Genomic DNA, 19,895 nt, shown 5'->3' on the forward strand with positions numbered 1-19,895 from the left:
CCTCCATACTGCACCTGCTTTCCTTTTTAGACCTCTGGTTACACCAGCAACAGTGGATGGAGAGTCTGCCCATCTGAGCACAGGCCTCTCTAGCTGTGTGGCCTTAGACAAAAGGCACTCTACTTTTCTGGCCTCACTTTCCCTTCTTTGTAAACAGAGGGGGCTCGACCCTAGGAATGCAGTCGCTCGAGCCAGCTGTTTGTGTGACCGCCTGCAACATAATATTGGCATAAACTCAAAGCCCTGATGTTTATTTTCTGTTTTGTACAGAAAAATTCTCCTTGAGATGGGCCATCAGTGGGATAATCAGGGTTTCCTGGTGTTTGAAAGGAGTGGGGAGTGGGGAGAGACACTGTTTATCCAGGCACCTCCAGCCCCGTTAATAAGCCACCTCTTCAGCTGCTAGATGGGGCAGCTGGGAGGGGCGGGGAGGGGGCACTGCCCCTGCAGAGCAGCCCAGTGTGCTGCCCTGGCGCCCCGACCCCGCCCTCCAGGTGGCAGCCAGGGTCCTGCCGGGACCAGCGGGTCTGGAGTTGGTGAGAGCGGAGGATGTGGCTGACCTCCTTTCAGTGAACTTCTCAGCAAACTCAGCTTTCTGCATTTACGCACATGTGGGGCTTTTGTGTGGCAATTATACATCAGTAATACTCTTAAAAGACAAAAACTGCTAATTCCCATCAATTTGATTCCCATATTTCAACTTGCAATAGTAAAAAAGGAAACTTACAATCCACTACTAGATAAGAAAAGTCTCAATTTAAAACCATTCGCTATTATTTGATATTCATGGGACTTCATGAACTCCGTCTTCACGTACACTATTTCTGTGCTCGAGCCCCAGGGCCCTAATGCAGGCCATTTGTCCAGGGAGCGGCTGTTCAGGCTTGGCACGTGCTGTCCTCAGCAGGGTAACACTCTACCTTACTTGTGTGACAGCTGTGATGGGATGGGGGTGGAAAGGCAGATCCCCCCTACCCCGGGCATCCCCTTCCTGGCTCTGTCAGTAACCCCTCTGTGGGTGCAGATTTGGGGTGTGCCTGCCACTGCGGGGTGGGAAGAAAAGATTGAGAGAGAGGTCGTACATCAAAGGTTCCAAGGACTAGGCAGAAACGTCCATGAGAGAAACCAGCCAGAGGTGCGAATACTCCTTACCTCCAACCAGAACTGAGCTTTAACCCCCTTTCATTGAGACTGCAGCCCTATAGGTTTAGGCTTCATTTTCCCACTTTTGTCCACTCCAGTCAGGAGCCTGATGGCAAGACTTCGTCACTTTCCCCTCCACTCTCTGACTGGAAAAACCATAGCTCAAGAATAACCATAGCAAAGGAATTCCCGGCTGGGCCGTGGAGATGGTGGGGGGCATGGTGCCCATTGAGTTCCGGGCCCCGAAGGCATGAGCGTTCTTACACATTCCAGAGGAGACAGAATTTCAAGGCCAATATGACTTAATATTGGCAACTTTACCTGGCAACGAGGACACATCTGTGGGCCAGACATGGCCATCTGCCATCTGGCTTAGGATTTGTGCTATTAGGAAGTCTTTATATTCCTCATTACCACGTCTTATTCATACGAAAGATATGAGGATCTATTTTCTCTTTAACCCTAGTTCCTCACACACCAAAGAAAAACGTATGAGATACACTGGCTGTTGCGTTCTGATTTAGGTTACACGTTTGGTCACTTTCCCCCTCATTTTCTTCCCTGAAAACCGGAGGGTAGATTTATCACCCCGGAAACAATGTAGCCAGCCTAAATAATCTCAATAGTTCTCACCTCTTTGGTTTTTTTTTTTTTTTTTTAATTGTATTTTTTTTTCTTTACTGAAGAACATTTTTTCTTTGCTGGAGGCAGATACAACCTTCTGAGTTTTACACAGCTCTGCTCATAGTAATAAAAAGTTTATTATTTTCTTAAGAAGAAGGAAAAAGAAGGATGATATAAAGCATTTAAGGGCAGAATAAACACAGAAAGTGATGATAAATTTAATCTCACAGTTTCCTGTGAAGAGTTTTTGACAGAAGTGTCCTGTGTTGCTATCGGTGACAAGTAAAGCATGGGAACTCAGTCCGCAGATAACTCCAAGTCTCATTTCATTTCACACTTGGACTTTCATTTTCACCAGTGTTTGAAGTTTGCTTCTTGTTGCTTTACCATGGCAACTAATAAGCAGCAAAACTATTTTGAGTTTTTCTCCTGCTCTACATTCCTTGGGTTTGAAGGATGAAATAGTTAAAAACACACACGTGTGCTCGCATGCACACGCACAATTCAGAGGGGAGAGAAGTAAGTACTCTGTGAGTCGATTAATTCCTAGACAATCGGTTGTGCCTTCAATACTTGTGTGGAGGGGCTCTTACTCCCCGCCTAATATTTGGAAGATGTAATCCTATCTCTGTTACAGAAAAGTTTGTTTTGCCGTGGAAAATGTCAGTCTGCATATGGACATGTTTTGCATCAGACTACATGAATTATGAGAGTTGTGAACAAACAGTGTCATATGATGGACCCAAATTAACATGAAAACTGAAAATTAGCAGGTGATAAGCATTGCAAACACAGATGTAATGCGTGGTTCGTTATAATGGGTGAGAAAATACAATACCAGTGAGGAAACTGGAGTAAGATTCTCCAAATTCTTTCATCTGTAGTACTAGGAGTATTTATTTGCCACAAAATAATCTCCAAATTTTCATAGGAAAAGGTCAAAAGTACCAGTGAAGTGAGATGGCAAATATTCCCATCTAATGCAGTTTAGAAATTACAGCGTGTTCCACTGCCCACTGCGGACACTGTCTCTATGGTGAAAATGGAAGAGTTTAAGCCAATTGCTGTTGAAAAATAATATAATTTCTGTGTGCCTTGGCACTTGTTATAGGGCTGGTGCCCCCTGAGGGCGTCCCTGGGAACCTGCATGGCTAGTCAAGGCTCGTCAGTCACTAGGGCTGCTTGATTTGTGTCTCTCTGGCTAGAAAATGTGAACCCTCACAAATCTGTTTTTCTTTTAGTTCGACTCTTAACAATATGTGTAACATTATGGAGACAAGAAACAGACGGTTCTCCTATTGGCTTAAAAGGAGAAGAGATGACCCACAAAGAGGGATGGATTCTGGGCTGAGCCAGAAATGGAAACCTCTCAGAAATGCAAGTGCCTCGAGAAAAAAATATTTAAGCAAATTATTTTGTATGGTTCCTTGAAGATTCTGATGCTGGGTAAGCACAGTGTCATGACACACGTGGATCTCTAAAACTTGTTCATCGAATTGCCCTGAATTTTACCCAGCTGTGTGAGAGACCACCTTGGTGATAGAGAACCCTAAGGTGCTGTCAGAAATCTGTGTCTTTGGGGCTTCCCTGGTGGCACGGTGGTTGAGAGTCCGCCTGCCGATGCAGGGGACACGGGTTCGTGCCCCGGTCTGAGAGGATCCCACGTGCCGCGGAGCGGCTGGGTCTGTGAGCCATGGCCACTGAGCCTGCGCGTCCGGAGCCTGTGCTCCGCAATGGGAGACGCCACAACAGTGAGAGGCCCGCGTACCGCAAAAAAAAAAAAAAATCTGTGTCTTTGGCTAACTTCGTGATCCAGGATGTCAGGGGTGCCCTGGTCACATTCCATTTGTCACATAATTCGGTCGATCTCCACTGAGTTTGATCCTTCCCACCCCCAACATCTGTGTCCTCTGTTTTTCATAGATTTTGATACATTTTTTGTATTACATTTTCTGTCCCCCAACCAATAATTCAATGAACAATATCATTTTCTCCTGTTCTTCTCCTAACTTTTTGCCTTAAGACTTCCTACCGCCATCTTTCTTCAGCGTAATAGCTACTTCTTACACAAATGCTTCTTGCTGTAAATATATACAATCTTCTACAATCTTTAACGTCTGGGCCATAAATCCTGATGCTTTCCCCAACATTTAGGTAAACATTACCTTTTCTTGTTTAGACTTTCCCCACTTAATGATTTAAGGTCAAATGACTGCTACTTATCAGACAAAAGTTCTTTATTTCAATGCAAAAGAAAAGCACTTTCTAACTTGTTCTATGATTCCTCCTGAGTAATTTCTGTTTTTTTCACCAACACATGGCACTAGATTGGTTATACGCAGCTCTAGCTATACATTTCTAGAAGTCCTAGCTTATATTTACTAGTAATACCCATGTCAGCTGCGATATTTCCTACATCAGTTATCGCTACCATTCTCGTTGTGATCCAGCAGGCAACAGTCATACAAGTAAAAAACACTCATTTTTTTTTCTCACTTTGAGCAATAACATTTAAAAAACCTTTTGGAGAGAAACATGATAAGCTTCTCCAATTCAAATGTATCTTTGCACAATAATAAAAATTTATCAAAGCAAGCAAGTCTTTTTTCCCTAAGCCGTGAATCTTCACATGAGCATTTTCACCTGCTCTGTCTTAGGACTGCTGCGGTGACCAGTTCTCAGTGACTGCGTCGGTTTTCTCAAGATGGGAGAAGGACCTTAGTCTCTAGGAAGAGCAGGCAACACCCCTACGTGGACGTGGTAGCTACACCCTCGGGCATATGTTCCACTCGTACAAACCTCCGGACTAGCATTTATCAAGTGGACCCATGGCTACTTCTTTTCTCAAGCGAGTCATGGTAAGTAGAAGCCATGGGCAGAGGTCATGTGCTACTCACTCTAACAGCCCCCAAAGCATCAAGCAAGTACCCCGTGTTTGGTGAATCAACAAAGCGAGACACATGTTCCTCTTCCTCTGTTTTCTTCTCATAAACTCTCTAAATGGCAGGGGACACAGTAATAGGAAAACCTGGAAAACATCTACAAAAATGTTATATCCTACATATCCCGAATGGATACCTATAGATCATGAGTGGTGGGTCCCTACAGGTTATATTCATAGTTCCTGGGCTTAGGCACTTAGTTTTACCAGAAAGATAGACTATTTCAGTTCTATCCACATTGCCCTTGCTGGTCAATTTATGGACACCATCTAGTTGAAAGGAAAATGGAGAAGAAATTATGTAGCCGACTATCAAACAAGAAAAATATGAATTAATAGTGAATTCAAATAAAGCAAGGTTCTTAATAAAAACATATCCACGTATCAATGAAAGGGGAATTTCAGACAGGTCAATATAAATCAACCTAGAATTTACATATAGAAGTCTTTACCTCCTACAAGGAAATGTGAACCTCGGTCAGACAAATCTCTGTTGCTTATGCATTTTTATGTAAATTCTAAAGAAAGTAAGTTGCGGGTGTACAAATGAGCTCTTTTATGCTGACAGATGGAAGATCAACAGGAGAATCAGAGTCAGGACAGCAGAGGCACAGGGAAAAGTCAGAGGTACGGAGCTCCAGGAAGGGGCCGTCCGTCAGAAGCGCTTGGCATGGGTAGGGAATGATGCACAGCAATAAACTGCGGGGGGGAAAATAAACAGTAAAATATGAACGCAAACTCTGGCAGAATAAATGTCACCCTTCTCGTCATCATCAAGGCCCTGGGGATTCAGCACTGCACAGAGTGAGGTGTCGGCCAAATCATCATATTACTAATGTTTCCTCCACTTCCTTTCTTCTTTAAAAAATTTCATTTATTGGGGCTTCCCTGGTGGCGCAGTGGCTGGGAGTCCGCCTGCCAATGCGGGCGACGCGGGTTCGTGCCCCGGTCCGGGAAGATCCCACGTGCGGTGGAGCGGCTGGGCCCGTGAGCCACGGCCGCTGAGCCTGCGCGTCCGGAGCCTGTGCTCCGCAACGGGAGAGGCCGCAACAGTGAGAGGCCCGCGTACCGCAAAAAAAAAAAAAATTAATTTATTGTTTTTAATTGAAGTATAGTCGATTTACAATGCTGTGTCAGTTTCAGGTGTACAGCAAAGTGGTTGAGATATATATACGTGTGTGTGTGTGTATATATATATACATATATATATATATGTTCTTTTTCAGATTCTTTTCTCTTATAGGTTATTACAAAATACTGAGTGGAGTTCCCTGTACTATACAGTAGGTTCCTGTTGTTTACCTATTTTATATATAGTAGTGTGTATATGTTAATCTCAAACTCCTAATTTATCCCTCCCCGCCCTCCCCTTTGTTTCCTCTGTCTGTGGCTCTGTTTCTGTTTTGTATATAAGTTCATTTGTACCTTCCACTTCCTTTCAGTCTTTGACTATGTCAGTTATTCAAAGGGCCTGTTGATCCAACACACACAATTCTGTCCTTGGGAGAGTTATGTCATCAGCATCAGGGCACTCACTCTTGTCTTGGAGGTTTTCTAATAAAATGATATGGATTTGATACAAAACCTTAAGGTCCTTGCAGGCAGAGACAGTGACCAGCTGGTAGGAAAGCTCCTGGAAAGAAGTCTAAGTTGCTTTCAGAGCTCTAGGGAAAAACAGGTAACATTGCTTCCCAGTGCCCTCAGCGGCAGATCAATCAATCCAGCCTCGACAATGTGGATACTAAGCAGGGCTCAAGCATAAGCTCAGAAAATACTGACTGACTTACTGAGTTGGAGACAGGCATCAACTGCGTATGCATGTTGACCACTGTTTTCAAGGAGCAAACCTCTCCCGGGTTTTGCTCTTTTCCGCAGTGAGAGACTGACCCTCTGATGAAGGGCCATCGATTGCATGGAGTAGCCTGAGGCCCTGAAGGCCTCGAGGGTTAGGGATTAAAACAAAGGACAGCCACGCCTAAATTCATAGAAATTTATTTATCTCATAAAAATCCTTAAGACAACAGGTTAGAAGACTATTGTCAGTAAAGAAATGATGGGTTTATAATCCCTATTCACTTTTTAACTAATAAAATAAAATAATGATATTTACTAAGAATCTCAAACCATTCTTGAAAAATCAAGCTGTCCATTCCTTACTTCCAGGAAGAACTTAAATACATGTGAACCCAGAAAGAAGTTCTTATAACTCTTGATGTTAAAAAGTTGGTTTTTACGCCAGACCTGAACTTAGCCTGCAAATTAAAACTCTGAGAGACACAGAAACCTGTTTGATTATTTGTGTCAACTCACAGCTTGGGCAGTGAATTAGGAAAATAAAAAATAATATCGCCATCTGTTTTCTTAACTAAATAATTTTACTCCCTTTCAGCATTCCTATTTATATGTTATTCCTTTGCAGTGGGAGGCTGGTAAATGGTTAGTCACCAGCTCTCTGGAAAAAGTAAAAGGGATAAACAGACAGATAAAGTTTTACTGATACAAAGGATGGGTAGCACAAAATTTACAAGTAATAATAAAATATACAATAGTCTTTGTTGTAAATTCTATATGACCAATTGATTCTCACAGAATCCTTTTATTATTTTTTGTCAAATTATTTTATCTGTAGTCAGCCTATTATTACCATTGACAAACACGTGTCTTTTTGACACAAATGTGGATTGATCGCTTTATGTTAAGCAGTTAGGTGAACATGAAACCATGAAGACAGATGTTGGAATTTGGCTTCTTTGTCAACCACGTGAATGACCTTGTTGAACTGAAGAGTGGTTTTTGGAAAATGGAAGAACCATTCTTCAACTTTGGCGGGATGGGGTAGGGTGGCGCTTTTCACAATGCATTGGCTATTGATAATATGCTTTTATAATTAATCTGCATTATTAACATTTCCCAATGTTACATCCTACACCTGGGCAATTAGCACACAATAAATCCAGCCCTGATTTGTATAGCCTTTGCCAATGTCCATGGTGTAAATGCTCCTTCCTTGGTTGATTTCCAGATCTCATCAGTCAGTGAATGTGGTGCTGGGAAGAGGTGTGCAGTGGTGTGCTGTTATATAGCATTTTCACTGTTACATATTATTGAATCATATTGATTCAAAGTACATAACCTCAAGAACACAGAAATAGTAAAATGTAGTAAAATAATTAGAAAGTGGTGAGTTTTTAATATCTGTTACCTCTGTTTTTAACATTATTTAATTGTAAGCTTACATACTTTACTTTTTAATGATGGTTCTACTTAGCAATTGGCTTGCAAAATTCCTAAAATTTCAACAACCTGCTCTCACCACCAGCTGGTGTGAGCCAGGTCCAGTGCATACCTGCTCCCTGAGTTGTCACTAAGTTCTTCAGTTCTCTCTCAAGTCAGGGACATGGTAGCTTGTAAATAAAGGGCTAAAAGATCATTAGCAAAAGGGAATATGTTCATAGCGTTTTTAAAAATACTGTACATAACTCTATCATGATTCTCATTGCTTTGCTTCTAAGTAGTATTCACTCTTTAGTTGATATCGGGTAGATTTAATGGTTTTCAAGGTACCATAATAACAGGCTAACAATTCAGTCCATTTTCAAAATGTATTCTGAGCAGGGACAGACTCTGCTCCCATAGTCACCGACTTCCTTCCTTTTATGAGACGGGCCATTTGCTCACCACCCAGTTCCTGTTTTGCTGGATACCGTGCCCTTTCCCATGGCAGCAGGAGCAGCTGCCTGGCTGGTTCTCTCGCCACAGAAGGAAAGCGGCGAGTAAACCCAAGGCAAGGCAAGAGTGCTTCCCTGGCCTTGCTCTGAGGTCCACACACCTGTAGGGTTGCAAGGGTGCTTCCATGACAAACGAGACTCCCAGAACTGTGTTTGTATCACAAGCGTCAGGATTAACTACTTTGTTTGGAAAGGGGCCAAGTGTTGGTTCCAATTGTAAAGTAAGATGTTAGGTGACTTGAAAGGCTATTGGTCCCGATATAAGGAGCATCAGTGAAGCTCCTGTCCTGTCCTCTCTAAGCTCTCCGCTCAGGTCAGCTCACAGTCGGGGAACTGAGATCCTGCATGCCACGTGGCACAGCCATTAGTGAGGCTCTCGTCTGGGAGTGTGGGGATCTGATTATAGCCATTTTGCCAGTAAACCACAGAGCTGGGCCCAAAATATTTCTAGATGTTCAGATCTCCTGCTGAGTCACACTGCCTAAAATGCGAATTATTGTTATTACTAATTTTATATTGAGCAAATTACTATCTTCTAATTGAGAATGGATAGTTTATTTCTCTAATTTTATTCCCCTAATTTAGAATTTCCTTAAAGTTCTTTAGAATGGGACACTTGTTCACAAATTGAAAACCAATCAGCTAGAAACATCGCAATAGTTGTCACAGTGGTGCTTTAACCTTACATGTCATTTAGAACAGGAGACAATGGCCCTTTTTCCCTCTCTGCCTTTAAAATCCTTTGCCAATTACCTTAGAAACGTATAACCAAGGAAAGGCTGATTTCCTCAAGCCTGGTGTAGGAAAATGTATAAGAAAACGACAGTCACTGGACAGTTTAATTTAAAAAATATAAGACAAGTTGAGGATCTGTAAGTTGAGCTCTCTGTGCATTGAGTTTTAAAATCCCCAGGGTCTTGTCATTAAAATAAGTAGCTAATAACTTGTTAATAACTTAATCATAACTAGTACTGAAAATCTTGTAAACAAACAATTCAGTGCAACTAATGGGATAGACTCTACCATCATGATTCACAACGAAGATTCAACTAAAACTGAAATCAGAGCGAGCTGGTTAGAAAGTTATGGGGGGAAATCCATAGGCACAATTATACTGGTTTAGACATGCACCTGTGTACTTGATTAGATATCTAAAAGTTAATATGAAAGCTTATTAATAAGAAACCAAAAGATTGAAGAGCATAGGCCAAGGAATTACTATTTACTGTTGTTACAATTATGCAACAAAAGCTCAAACACATCACCAAAGCCCCATTCACGGTGACCTTTGTGCCATGAGGCTGAGATATCACCCAGCCTAATCGTTCTTCTCCCACGTGTGCACCAAGCACTCACCACCTCAGACTCCACAGGCTGGGCTGGCCGGGGCTGCCAGGGAGAGAGTGACAGCCTGGACCAGGCCAAGGGACCTCAGTCCCGCACCAGGCGATGCAGAGGCCAAGTCCACCCAGCTTCACACTTGCCCTAGCCAACTTTGAAGAGGCTGCATTTTGTCTAAGCTAAGCTCACCTTGGAAGAGAGAAAATGATGCTTCTTAGAGCAGAAAGTGATTTTAAATGAGATATAGGATTCCAAAGATTGATTGGTTGAACACCCAACTTCACTAACCCTATTCTGTTATCCTCTTGGCTATTAAGATGATCAAGAAACCAAACCCTTTAGTCTCTGGGCTCTAAGTGAGCACCTTCTAATGTCAGGAGCATTTCTAGTAGTTCCTTTGGTTTGTCAAAGCAGGAAATGGAAAGGTAGGTGGGGGCCAGGCCTGAACTGAAACTGTCCCCGAAGGAGGACGGTGCCCTGGTGATTTCTGACTTTCAGGTGTGTGGTCACGCTGCTCTGAGTCAAGCGCCTGGCCTTCACGGCCGGCACACAATCATCCCTCTGCACTTGCTCACAACGCATCTTATGTTCTCCAGACACAGGAAGGAAACCTCAGGCTACAACCCGTGTGTGGTGAACACTGCTGGCTGCTGATGCAGTGTGCGTACTCCACATTTCCCAGCGAGCAGAGTTCCTGTACTGACCAGCTACTCCCACAATCGCAGGGAAAGCTGACCCCACCCCAGCTGTCAGGATGCACCTGACTCACCTCCGGGGATTCCATCCTCACCCAGGGGCTGGGTCAGCCCCAGACCCAACCCCGGTCCATGAGACATGAGAGGAACTCTGCAGCTGGGCGTTTCTGGGAAAGGTTCCCTTTTCCTATGAAACTATTAGAAAAGGTGGTCTCTCTTCCTCCCCTGAGACTTCCGCTGTCTGGATGGGATGCAGGGAACAGCCATGGCGCCCTGGGTACCAGCCGGAGGAGGAAGCCAACCCCAAAGATGATCTAGGGAAAGCCTTGATGGCAACTCGAGGCCTCAGGTTCAGCACTGAAGTCTGTCCCACTGGGATTCCTAATGAGATAAGAGATTCCCTAACTGTTTGAGTAGGTTTGAAAAGGGAGTTTTGCAACCTGTATTGATTATCTATTGCCACAGATCAAATGACCTCAAAACTTAGAGACTTCAAAGCATAAGGATTTATCTCATAGTCTGTGTGGGTCTGGAATCTGGGATGGCTCAGCTGTGTGCAATCAAGGTGTGGACCAGAGCTGTGGTCTCACCTGTAGGCTCTACTGGGGAAGCTTTGCTTCCAGTGTCACCCGGTGGCCATGGCAGGACTCAGCTCTCATGGTCAGTGGACTGAGGGCTGCTGGCTGGAGACTCCCTCGGTCCTTGCCCCGTGGACTCTCCCTAGAGCAGATCTCAGCCCGGCAGCTGGCTTTCCTCGGGGTGAGCAGGTGAGAGGCTCCAGATGGAACCCACAGACTGTCTCCACCTAGTCTCAGAGGTGACAAGTGACTTCCACTACTGCTGCCACATTCTACTCATTAGACACGAGTCCATGTTCAAGGGGAGGGCTACATAAGAGGGTGAACACAGGAGGTGGGGGTCATCGGGAGCCAGGGTACCACAGGCCGTCTTGACAGACGGACCCGACCAGGAGACAACTGAGGAATGGAAGCCCGGGCTGGGATGCTGAAGGTGTGACTGCCAAGGTCTCCGATGCAGTGCTGACGCTATGGGAACATCCTATAGACAGACCACAGTGCCGGCGCTGGATGCCCTTTAAGACCGGTACAGCCTCCAAGTAGCTTCAACTAGTGGGGTAGCACACACAGGCCTGTGTAATGAGTAGGGTGAGAAGTGGATGAACACCTAGAGGACAACAGGAGGGAGGGGAGGCCATGCCAAAGACCAAAGGGCTCCTGGGCTGGAGCAGGGTGAGCACAGAGACCCCCGCCCCTGACTGTGCAAGAGTATGTGGAGCTCACATCAATCTGACATCCAGGCCGGGTCCCCCCAGATCTGGCGCAAGGGCTGGCCGTGGAAGGTGGCCTCTTGGAGCTGAACAGATGTACGAGGGGATGGTCATTCTACCTCTTCCGACTACAAACCATACATTGGTTCAAAAAGAGCTCAGGAGATGCAGATAGATGTGGCACTGACCTGGAACACAAGTCTCCTCCTGTTTGCTTCTGTTCCAGGTCAACATGGTCTTAATGGCCACGAGTCAAGCGCTGCTAACACTTAAAGCATAAAAATAGGAAAGAGGACTTGTCCTTGGGTCAGGGCCTGGGGCCCACCTGGTGCCCAGGTCAGCTGGCAGGAGGCTGGGGACAGAAAGGAGGGTTGGAAGCCGTAACGGGAACACCAGCAGAGCCACCAGGATGGGAACCAAGATTCTGCTGAGGCAAGGCTCAGGGACAGGGGGATGGCTGGAACAGAAGGTTCTGGAATGGGAGAGATCAAAATAGGAGGTGTGGTATGAGGACCTGTTTCATGTCTTCTTTGCCACCTTCTCACATCTGCGTACAAATCCAGTTCCTATTAATTCACTGCTACCTAAGTCTTTCCATCTTATCTTTGGCTGTGCTGACTGGTTTTCAAGAAAATGTATCTTACCTCTTTGTAATGACCTAAGTGGGACATGCCACCTGTGGTACAAATCACAAAGAAGGTGCACAGCCAAAGGTGCCCAGTGGCAGTCTCTGGCAGAGTGGGAGGAACGTTCGGGGTGGGGGCAGGCAGAGGCTGAAGGTCAAAGGCGCCATAATGTCGATTCCTGCTGGACGCATTCTGCAGTGAGACCAGGGGCCAGTGACGTAGCTGCTTCTGGCTCAGCGTCTCCCCAGAGAGGGTGGAGCGAGAACTCGCCCGGCCTCCAGGTACTCAGGTCTGAGTTCCACCACTAACACGTCGTTTCTTAGCCAGAGAACACAGGTCTAACTCCTGCTGAGCTCACGAGGAGACACACAGAGCTTACGGCCGGCAGATGAACTTGCCTGCTGAGCTCCCACGGCTGCAACCAGATGCAAGTCCGACGGGCATGCAGGTGAGATGCACACGCCCACAAGGGGCGGGAATCACACCCGGCACTTCACGTGCCGACCGTCCATAGCTCCCCAGAGACAAGGGAGAGCAGCGCCCAGATTTCAACGTGGAGTAAGAAAGGAAACAAACGACAACAAAGGAGTCGTTTTCCCTCACCTTTTTAAAGACCTGAATCAAAACAGGTGAACTGCTTTCTGCCTGGCTGGGCAGGAGATCCTAGTTTTTCCTGCTGTAAACAATGCCCGGGACGGTCCTGCTAAATAAAAGCTCCGAGCTGGATGCGTTAACCCCTGGTGCACACGTGGTCAGGAGGACAGGGCTAGGGGACGGGAGGGGTCCCGCTATGCCCGGGCCAGGCTCTGCGGGGCCCCGGTCTGTTCCCCCTGTGCTTCTGTGCTCTCTTCCTGGCGTTCCTGTGGGTGTGTGAGAGGGCATGAAAAGGGAAGGTGGGCAGGTGAGTTATGTCCAGGGCAGGAGAAGGTCCTCGGACATGCACGTGGGGAGAGGAAGACATGGAGAGAATTGTCCCGGGGCAGGAGAAGGAGACGGGAGCCTCCAGGCAAGAAGGCAGGGAGCCTCCTGTTCTGTCTGAGGCTTGTTCATTCTCTATGCAGACCTTTGTTGGAAAGGCTCCCAAGGGCGGGGATGCGATGTATTTCCTCAGCGCTGGAGAGACCCAGGGGGAAGCTCTTCTCCAGGCTGATGCAGGCCTTTAAAAGCTGAGGACCTTCCTGGCGGTCCAGTGGTTAGGACTCTGAGCTTCCACTGCAGGGGGTGCGGGTTCCATCCCTGGTTGGGGAACTAAGATCCCGCATGGCGCGCAGCGCGGCCAAAAAAAAAAAAAAAAAAAAAAGCAGCTGCTAAATCTTGTCCTTGTCCTTGGTCTCGCCAGCAGATGCCACATGCTGACACTGTCTCCCCAAACCCAGGCAGGGGCCCGGGGGAAGCTGGGGTCTGGTCAAGTGTAGGGCAGTCCGTGGGCCTGGCTGTCCCATCCTGTTAGGCCCCCTGAGCTCCTGGGCTGTGGCCACTCCTCCCTGCCAAGGGCCACCCTCTCCCCTCAGCCCTTCCTCCCTCACGGGCTCTCCAGGGCGGACAATTCACGGTGAGGACCACGGGAGCGGCCACTGAAAGTTCACGGCCTTGGCCTGTGGGGCTTCAAACCCACTCTCTTCAGAGATGACACAGCTCCAGAGCTGTCTAAGCCTCGGTGTCATCCTTCCAACTAATCTTGTCTAATCCTCCATTTCTGAATCCCCTACAAATTTCATTTGCATTCGGAAGCATGTCCAACGTCAAGATGATCAAACAGATTTTGAGGATGGAAAAGAAGTCTTTGTGAAAAGAGATCAAATGAATCAGGATGATTTTGCCTAGAGAAAGTTGGTAAGTAATCCAACGATTATCTCCTTTCCCCACAAGCTGGCAGGGAGCCAGCTGTCATTTCCAAAGAAGACAGAAAAAGATCGAGTGGTTCGATGGTAGAAAAGGATGGACTTCCTAACCAGAGGGCTGCATATCTCATGTGGGCGCCAGCTGTTCCCCGGGCTGAATGCATAGAGACGTTTCACCATCAGGAAAATGCAGCCCTGGATGGTACCTGCTTTATAAGGCAATAACCCAGCACAGCTCAGGCATCCTGATGGAGGGATGCACCCAGGCTCGATGTCCTGTGTGTGTGTGCGTGTGTGTGTGTGTGTGTGTGTGTACAGTGAAATACATAGAGCTAATATCCAACTGGAGGTGGGAATGCTATACATGGTGCTTATTAAAGTCCAAAAGAAATCCCAGGAAACAACAAAGAAAGCCTGATCTCAGACAGGGTGTGATAAGAAACAGAAACAAAATGAGCCTTTAATTGTGGCTGTTGCTAGACTCAAATTAAGCTGTTTCCCCTTCTGGTGCCTCAGTCTCCCCTTCTGCGGGAGCTTGGCCACTGGCTGTAGGGTTCAAAGATTCTAGTCCGTTAAGTCCCCCCAGCTCTGGAGCACAGCCGCCTTGGCATTCACAGCTGGCCTGAGCGAGCTTAGCAATATAGCCTATACGATCGCATCATTGCTGTGCTGTGTTGTGCTGAGTGGGTCACCTGCGGGCACTGCGAGGACAGTTCTAATTTGAGGGACATTTATTTGCTCCTAGCCGGCTGTCTCCACCCACACGATGCAATTCTGGCTGAAGTCTAACCACAACATGAATGATTAATGGGTTAAATCATTCTTCACGGGTACCTGCCTGGCATTCGGAGTGCATTCACTGTTAACTGGACACACTGCGTTGAGCGTTGAGAGAGTAAAGCTGCAGGGAAGAGGCACACACATCCCCAGGCAAGAATGGAAAGTCTGGAAACCCAGCGCCGACACCAGAGACCAGAGAGGTGAGGCGTCGACACAGATGAAACGAGAGGCACGTACGTGTGGGTCTCAGGTCGGAGGCCTCGGAAACAGCGCCTTCCCCAGGAAAGCCGAGAGGCTCTGCCACGTCTGTGTCAGGAGGAGGGTAGGGTGGGGGTGGGGGAAGCACTAACTGGGGGGGGCCCCGAGCAGTGCCTCTGGGAGGCTTCTGTGGCACCTGCCGTCCGACACCTACGTGGAATCAACAGGGATTACTTCAGAAGGTTAAGCCCAGAGGCCCTCTGTCTCCAACGGAAGGTACGTCACCATCACTCAGCCACACCGAGAGCGCCTCACAGCTCCAGATGCAGACACACCTGCACTAAGCCCAACCTCACCCGACATCAAATCCAACCTCATCCGTCACCAAATGCAGCCACACCTGGAACCAAATCCAAACACACCCAGCAGCAAATCCCACCTCTCTAAAGTTTTAACATTTTACATACATGGGGTCCCATCCTTGGGTTAATTTGAATGTACTGCCGTTTGTTTCTGAAAGGCACAAGTATTTTTAAAGGCTGAAATTATTATTAAGAGGTCCCTAAACAGCTCTGTCAACTTCAAAGGAACTCTTTTTCTTCACGTTAGTCATTTTCAGGTTCACAGGTTTTTTAGCTTATTCTTGTTGCTTACATCTATTATTACCTATTACAGATCCAATAACCCCTAATTTGATTTACCTCTTTAAGCCCATTTATACTATCAACCTCTTCCATTGTTTGCGGTAACAGTTTTTAAACTTTGTTTTGAAAAGGATCCTGGGCTGGAGAAAGGGTGAGGATGTCCCCCAGGCCAGTCTACCTCTCAGACCAACCGAGCAGCCCTCTTTGATCTGTTCACATTGGGGACCTATTTACCATTTTCTATAGAAATGGTTATCTTCTGCTAATAAAGTTTTTGAAGGTTAATGACAATATAACGAATGATAGGAGTTACTAGTATCATAAACTGTGCTCATGATTATTTCTTTAAAAAATACTGTCTTCAAGCTCTAAAGTTTAGAATCTTCTAGTAACTAATAGAGTCTACACTTCATGCCCTTCGTCAGACTATTAATAAAAATATTAAGACATCATTTCCTCATCAAGAAATATATCCATTATTCCTTCTCTTGCTTATAGTTCTTTAGACTTGGAAAAATATTAATTTCCTCATATATACACATCATTTCCTCCCTCAAAGTGCACATAAGCCAAGGCGTCTGAATGAGTGTGGTTTGCTTGGCCCAGGTAAGCACCTGACATGACAAGGCAACCCCAAGGGCGAGGCAGGTAGAAGAATACCCTCTCTACTGGAAGGCTTCCTTTGGTTTACCAAGAAATTTCGGTCGAGACCCAAATCCAGCCGGCTGCAATACTACTTTAGTGCAAGTTCCAAAAACATTTTCAATTTCTATCTGCAGCTGTTCTGAATACACAAAGAAGCTCAGCGTATTTTGTTGTGGTTTGGGCTACTTTTTCAAAATTATTATCTTTTAACCTAAAGCCAAGACTTTGGTTAAAAGTTCTGCTGTAGTGCCATTCATTACTGTACTTTTAACTCATGGGGATTTCTGATGGGGATGGAAGTCTGCTTTGAAATGGCCACCAAGACCGCTGACCTCAAAAAATATTCAAAGTTATTGACGGGAGGAAGGGAGCTTCTGGCCTCCTCCTTAATCCACAAAACAGAAGTCTATGGACCAGAGAGAGACCCACAACATGCATACCTCCTCTTTGTGCATGTTCCTTAGAGAGGGAACTGTCTCTACCATTTTCACTTTAAAATGCCCATCTCCCTTTTTCTGAGACCCCTGTGAGTACCAGCTGCCCACCCCCAGGCCAGGCTCTCCAAACTCGTTGCACACAGACCTTGGTCCTTCAAGGCTGAATCGGGAGGTCCTTCCCGGGGTTAAAATGGGCTGTCTGGCCTGGAGGTTGGCAGGATTCACCACATCTACACTACCCTAACCATGGATGCTTCTTAGAATTTCAACAAGGACTCTCAATCTGAGTTCATCATCCATTTATGAAAAGAGTGGGGAGAAAGCTTGGAAGGCGGAATGGGAGTCTCATTATGGAAAAAAAAAAGAAAACCAGGTTTATTTGAAGGAGCTTCTGATCACATTTCCTTCAAATCAGATAGTTTCTCCTTTGGGAAAGACGATGGACTGACGTGAAATATTGGCTGTGTCTCCTTAGCAAAATCGATTCCCAGTCTGTGAAATGCTAAGACATTAAAATCGAGGTATTGGCCAGGGGGAAAATGCTGACCAACAGCCAAGGAGCTCTTACGAAAGGTTTAGGGAGCAACAGAGCGACCACTTATCCTTGGGCGTCTTTTCCCTTTGGGGGCTGCAGCCATGAGATCAACGGCAAAAGTGAGGCTGCCCGGGAGACTGAATGGCACTCCTGTGATGACTGAAGCACTTGTGTCAGGGGCTTATCTCGGTCCCTACGTAAATGAAACAACAAACACTGAATGATTTTAGAATAAAATTGGCCATCCCTGGCTGGTGGACCTAGAGACCCCCATCTCTTCTCTCCCTTGTAACATGAGGGACTAGGTATCATGGTCGAATACGTCTCTGCTCACAGACACCAGGATTGCACCCTCTTTACTCTGGCTTCTCTTTTTCTCAAAGAATACCATATAGGAAAGCTCTATAAGTGGAGATCAATTTCAAACAGGGTGCTCAAAGAATGACTGAACTGTTGTCACATGACCTATTGTATAAACGCCCTGGGGTCGAGATGTCTTCCACACCAGCATCCACAGGCGCCATCCTGGGACTCACCCCTTTCAGTCAGGGAGGCGCCGTCCCCCAGCCACACTCACCAGCTCTCCATCACTCGCACTCTCCCGAGCCTCCTTGACCAGCACGCCTTTCCCACCTTCTAAATGCCCGCACCACCCCCAGAAACTATGCCTGTAGGATGTCCTTGACTCACAACCGTTCATTTCCAGACTTTCTTTCTTTAGCCTAAATGTTTTCCGAGTTAATGCCATCATGGAGGAAGCCAGGGCAGGGGTGAGAAGCAGCGCTGAGATGCAGGCCAAGCACCCAGAGGCGCGCGGACGCCATCACTCACCCGTCCTGCCCTTCCTGTCCTCCTCCCTGCCCTCCGTGCGGGGGGGCACCAGCGGGCTGGATGGCGGGGGCTGGGGTGCAGGGGGAGCTGGTGCACGCCTCTTCTTCTTCTGTAAGTCCATCTGTGACCCCAGAGACACCTGCGAAGCACAAGGGAGGACAAACAGTCAGCGTGAGGGTGGCTGTGCACGTGAGGGAGCTGGCTGGCGTGACGGATACCCCGAGGAGGGCTGGCAGGTTGCCGGTCCCCTTTCTGGGGCTCCTGGGCAGGTGGTGGAGGCATATGGGTGTGAGGGCTTGCTGGTTGCCTGGGAGTGGCCCTGAGGGGGTCCGGGGATGCTCAGAGATGCCCCCCAAGACCCCTAGGTGGCAGGGGGCGGGGGCTCTGCCCCGTATTTCCTAGGGGCTCCAGGCAAATCAGAAGACTTGGAAATCTCTCCTCAGCATAACTATGAGAAAGGGGATCCTGAGCTCTCACTTAAATGCAAAGAAGAACTATTCCTTCTGGAAGCTTTACCAAGGGCTCCTGCAGAGGAAGGACAGAGGGCATCTCTGGCCTTACCCTTAGCCTTTCTCTCGCTCTCCTGCCCCTTCAGCCAGGGTAGCAACTGTCCACAGGCCGACCGCCCCGCACCCAGAACCGCAATGGATTTGCCAGCCCATGGGACACGGGCATATGGGACACCACGCTCCCACCCAGCACGGAAACCCAGCTCCTCTGGGAGACTCAACAATGACAGATGCACAGCTTCTAACGGCGGCTTGTTAGGATCGAGCAGGTCTCATTGTTGAAGGGGAAGTCCGTTTTGTCTGCAAGGCTGGATTCACTGATTCCAGGTCTCTGTTCCCGAAAGAGCGCAAACTGCTCCTCTCCTCTGCACGACAGACGAAGCTTTCCTGCCTCCACCCTCACCGATGAAACTGCATGTAAAGAGCACTGCGCTACCTGCAGAGGATGTGCAAGGGCCGGCAAGATGCCTGTGCTTGGTTCCTGCCCTGGGGGGCTTACAACAGCCTCGGACCTCCAAGTCCAAGGAGGCCCTGGTCCTTCAAGCGCTCGTCCTGGGAGGGGTGCTGCCAACACCACCTGCTGGGCCTCGAGTCCTTCTCTTGGAGCTCCTTGGTTTATCAGGGCCGGACCTGGTGCTGTGTGTGTGTGTGTGTGTGTGTGTGTGTGTGTGTGTGTGTGTGTGTAAAAGGTCTTTTACAACTTCATCAGTAATACATATCTATTGCAATTTTTTTTTAATTATAAAAGGAAGAAAAAAAATCCCTTAATTGACACTCGGTTAACTACTAACAATTGGCATACATTTTTTCTGGTCTTTCTGTTTCCTTTTAAAAGTCATATTTTTTCTATCCTTCTACCACAATACATTGTAACCACCTCCTATACCTTTAAAATTCCATGTTTTATGAAAAACATGGACATGAAAAGGCAAACAGTTCCACAAGGCTTAGAGTCAAACCCACAGCTCCTAGCCCACTCCAACAGCAGCCACTTCAAACTACTTTTCGTCTAGCATTTACTCCATTTTTCTACATAAAGAGCTTATTCTGCTGTTTCTTGACTTTTCCCATGTTAGATTTTGGCTTCCT

At 46.9% G+C, this 19,895-nt stretch overlaps 1 protein-coding gene across 7 annotated transcripts in view; it reads right to left on the reverse strand.

Annotated features, from left to right (window-relative positions):
• Positions 1-19,895, reverse strand: part of COBL (cordon-bleu WH2 repeat protein) — a 257,530-nt gene that overhangs the window by 45,223 nt on the left and 192,412 nt on the right. For 5 of the 7 annotated variants that reach the window (XM_029234100.1, XM_029234102.1, XM_029234099.1 and 2 more), the window contains 2 exons: positions 18,298-18,436; positions 15,245-15,415 (listed from right to left, as the gene is read on the reverse strand). In XM_029234100.1, the coding sequence (XP_029089933.1) occupies positions 15,245-15,415; positions 18,298-18,436 (310 nt within the window). The remainder of the gene's footprint in view (positions 1-15,244; positions 15,416-18,297; positions 18,437-19,895) is intronic. The other 2 variants (XM_029234103.1, XM_029234101.1) reach the window with 1 other exon arrangement.

Source organism: Monodon monoceros, unplaced genomic scaffold (assembly GCF_005190385.1).
Source record: "Monodon monoceros isolate NGI ecotype Baffin Bay Population unplaced genomic scaffold, NGI_Narwhal_1 Super_Scaffold_2, whole genome shotgun sequence".
Classification (NCBI taxonomy): Eukaryota; Metazoa; Chordata; class Mammalia; order Artiodactyla; family Monodontidae; genus Monodon; species Monodon monoceros.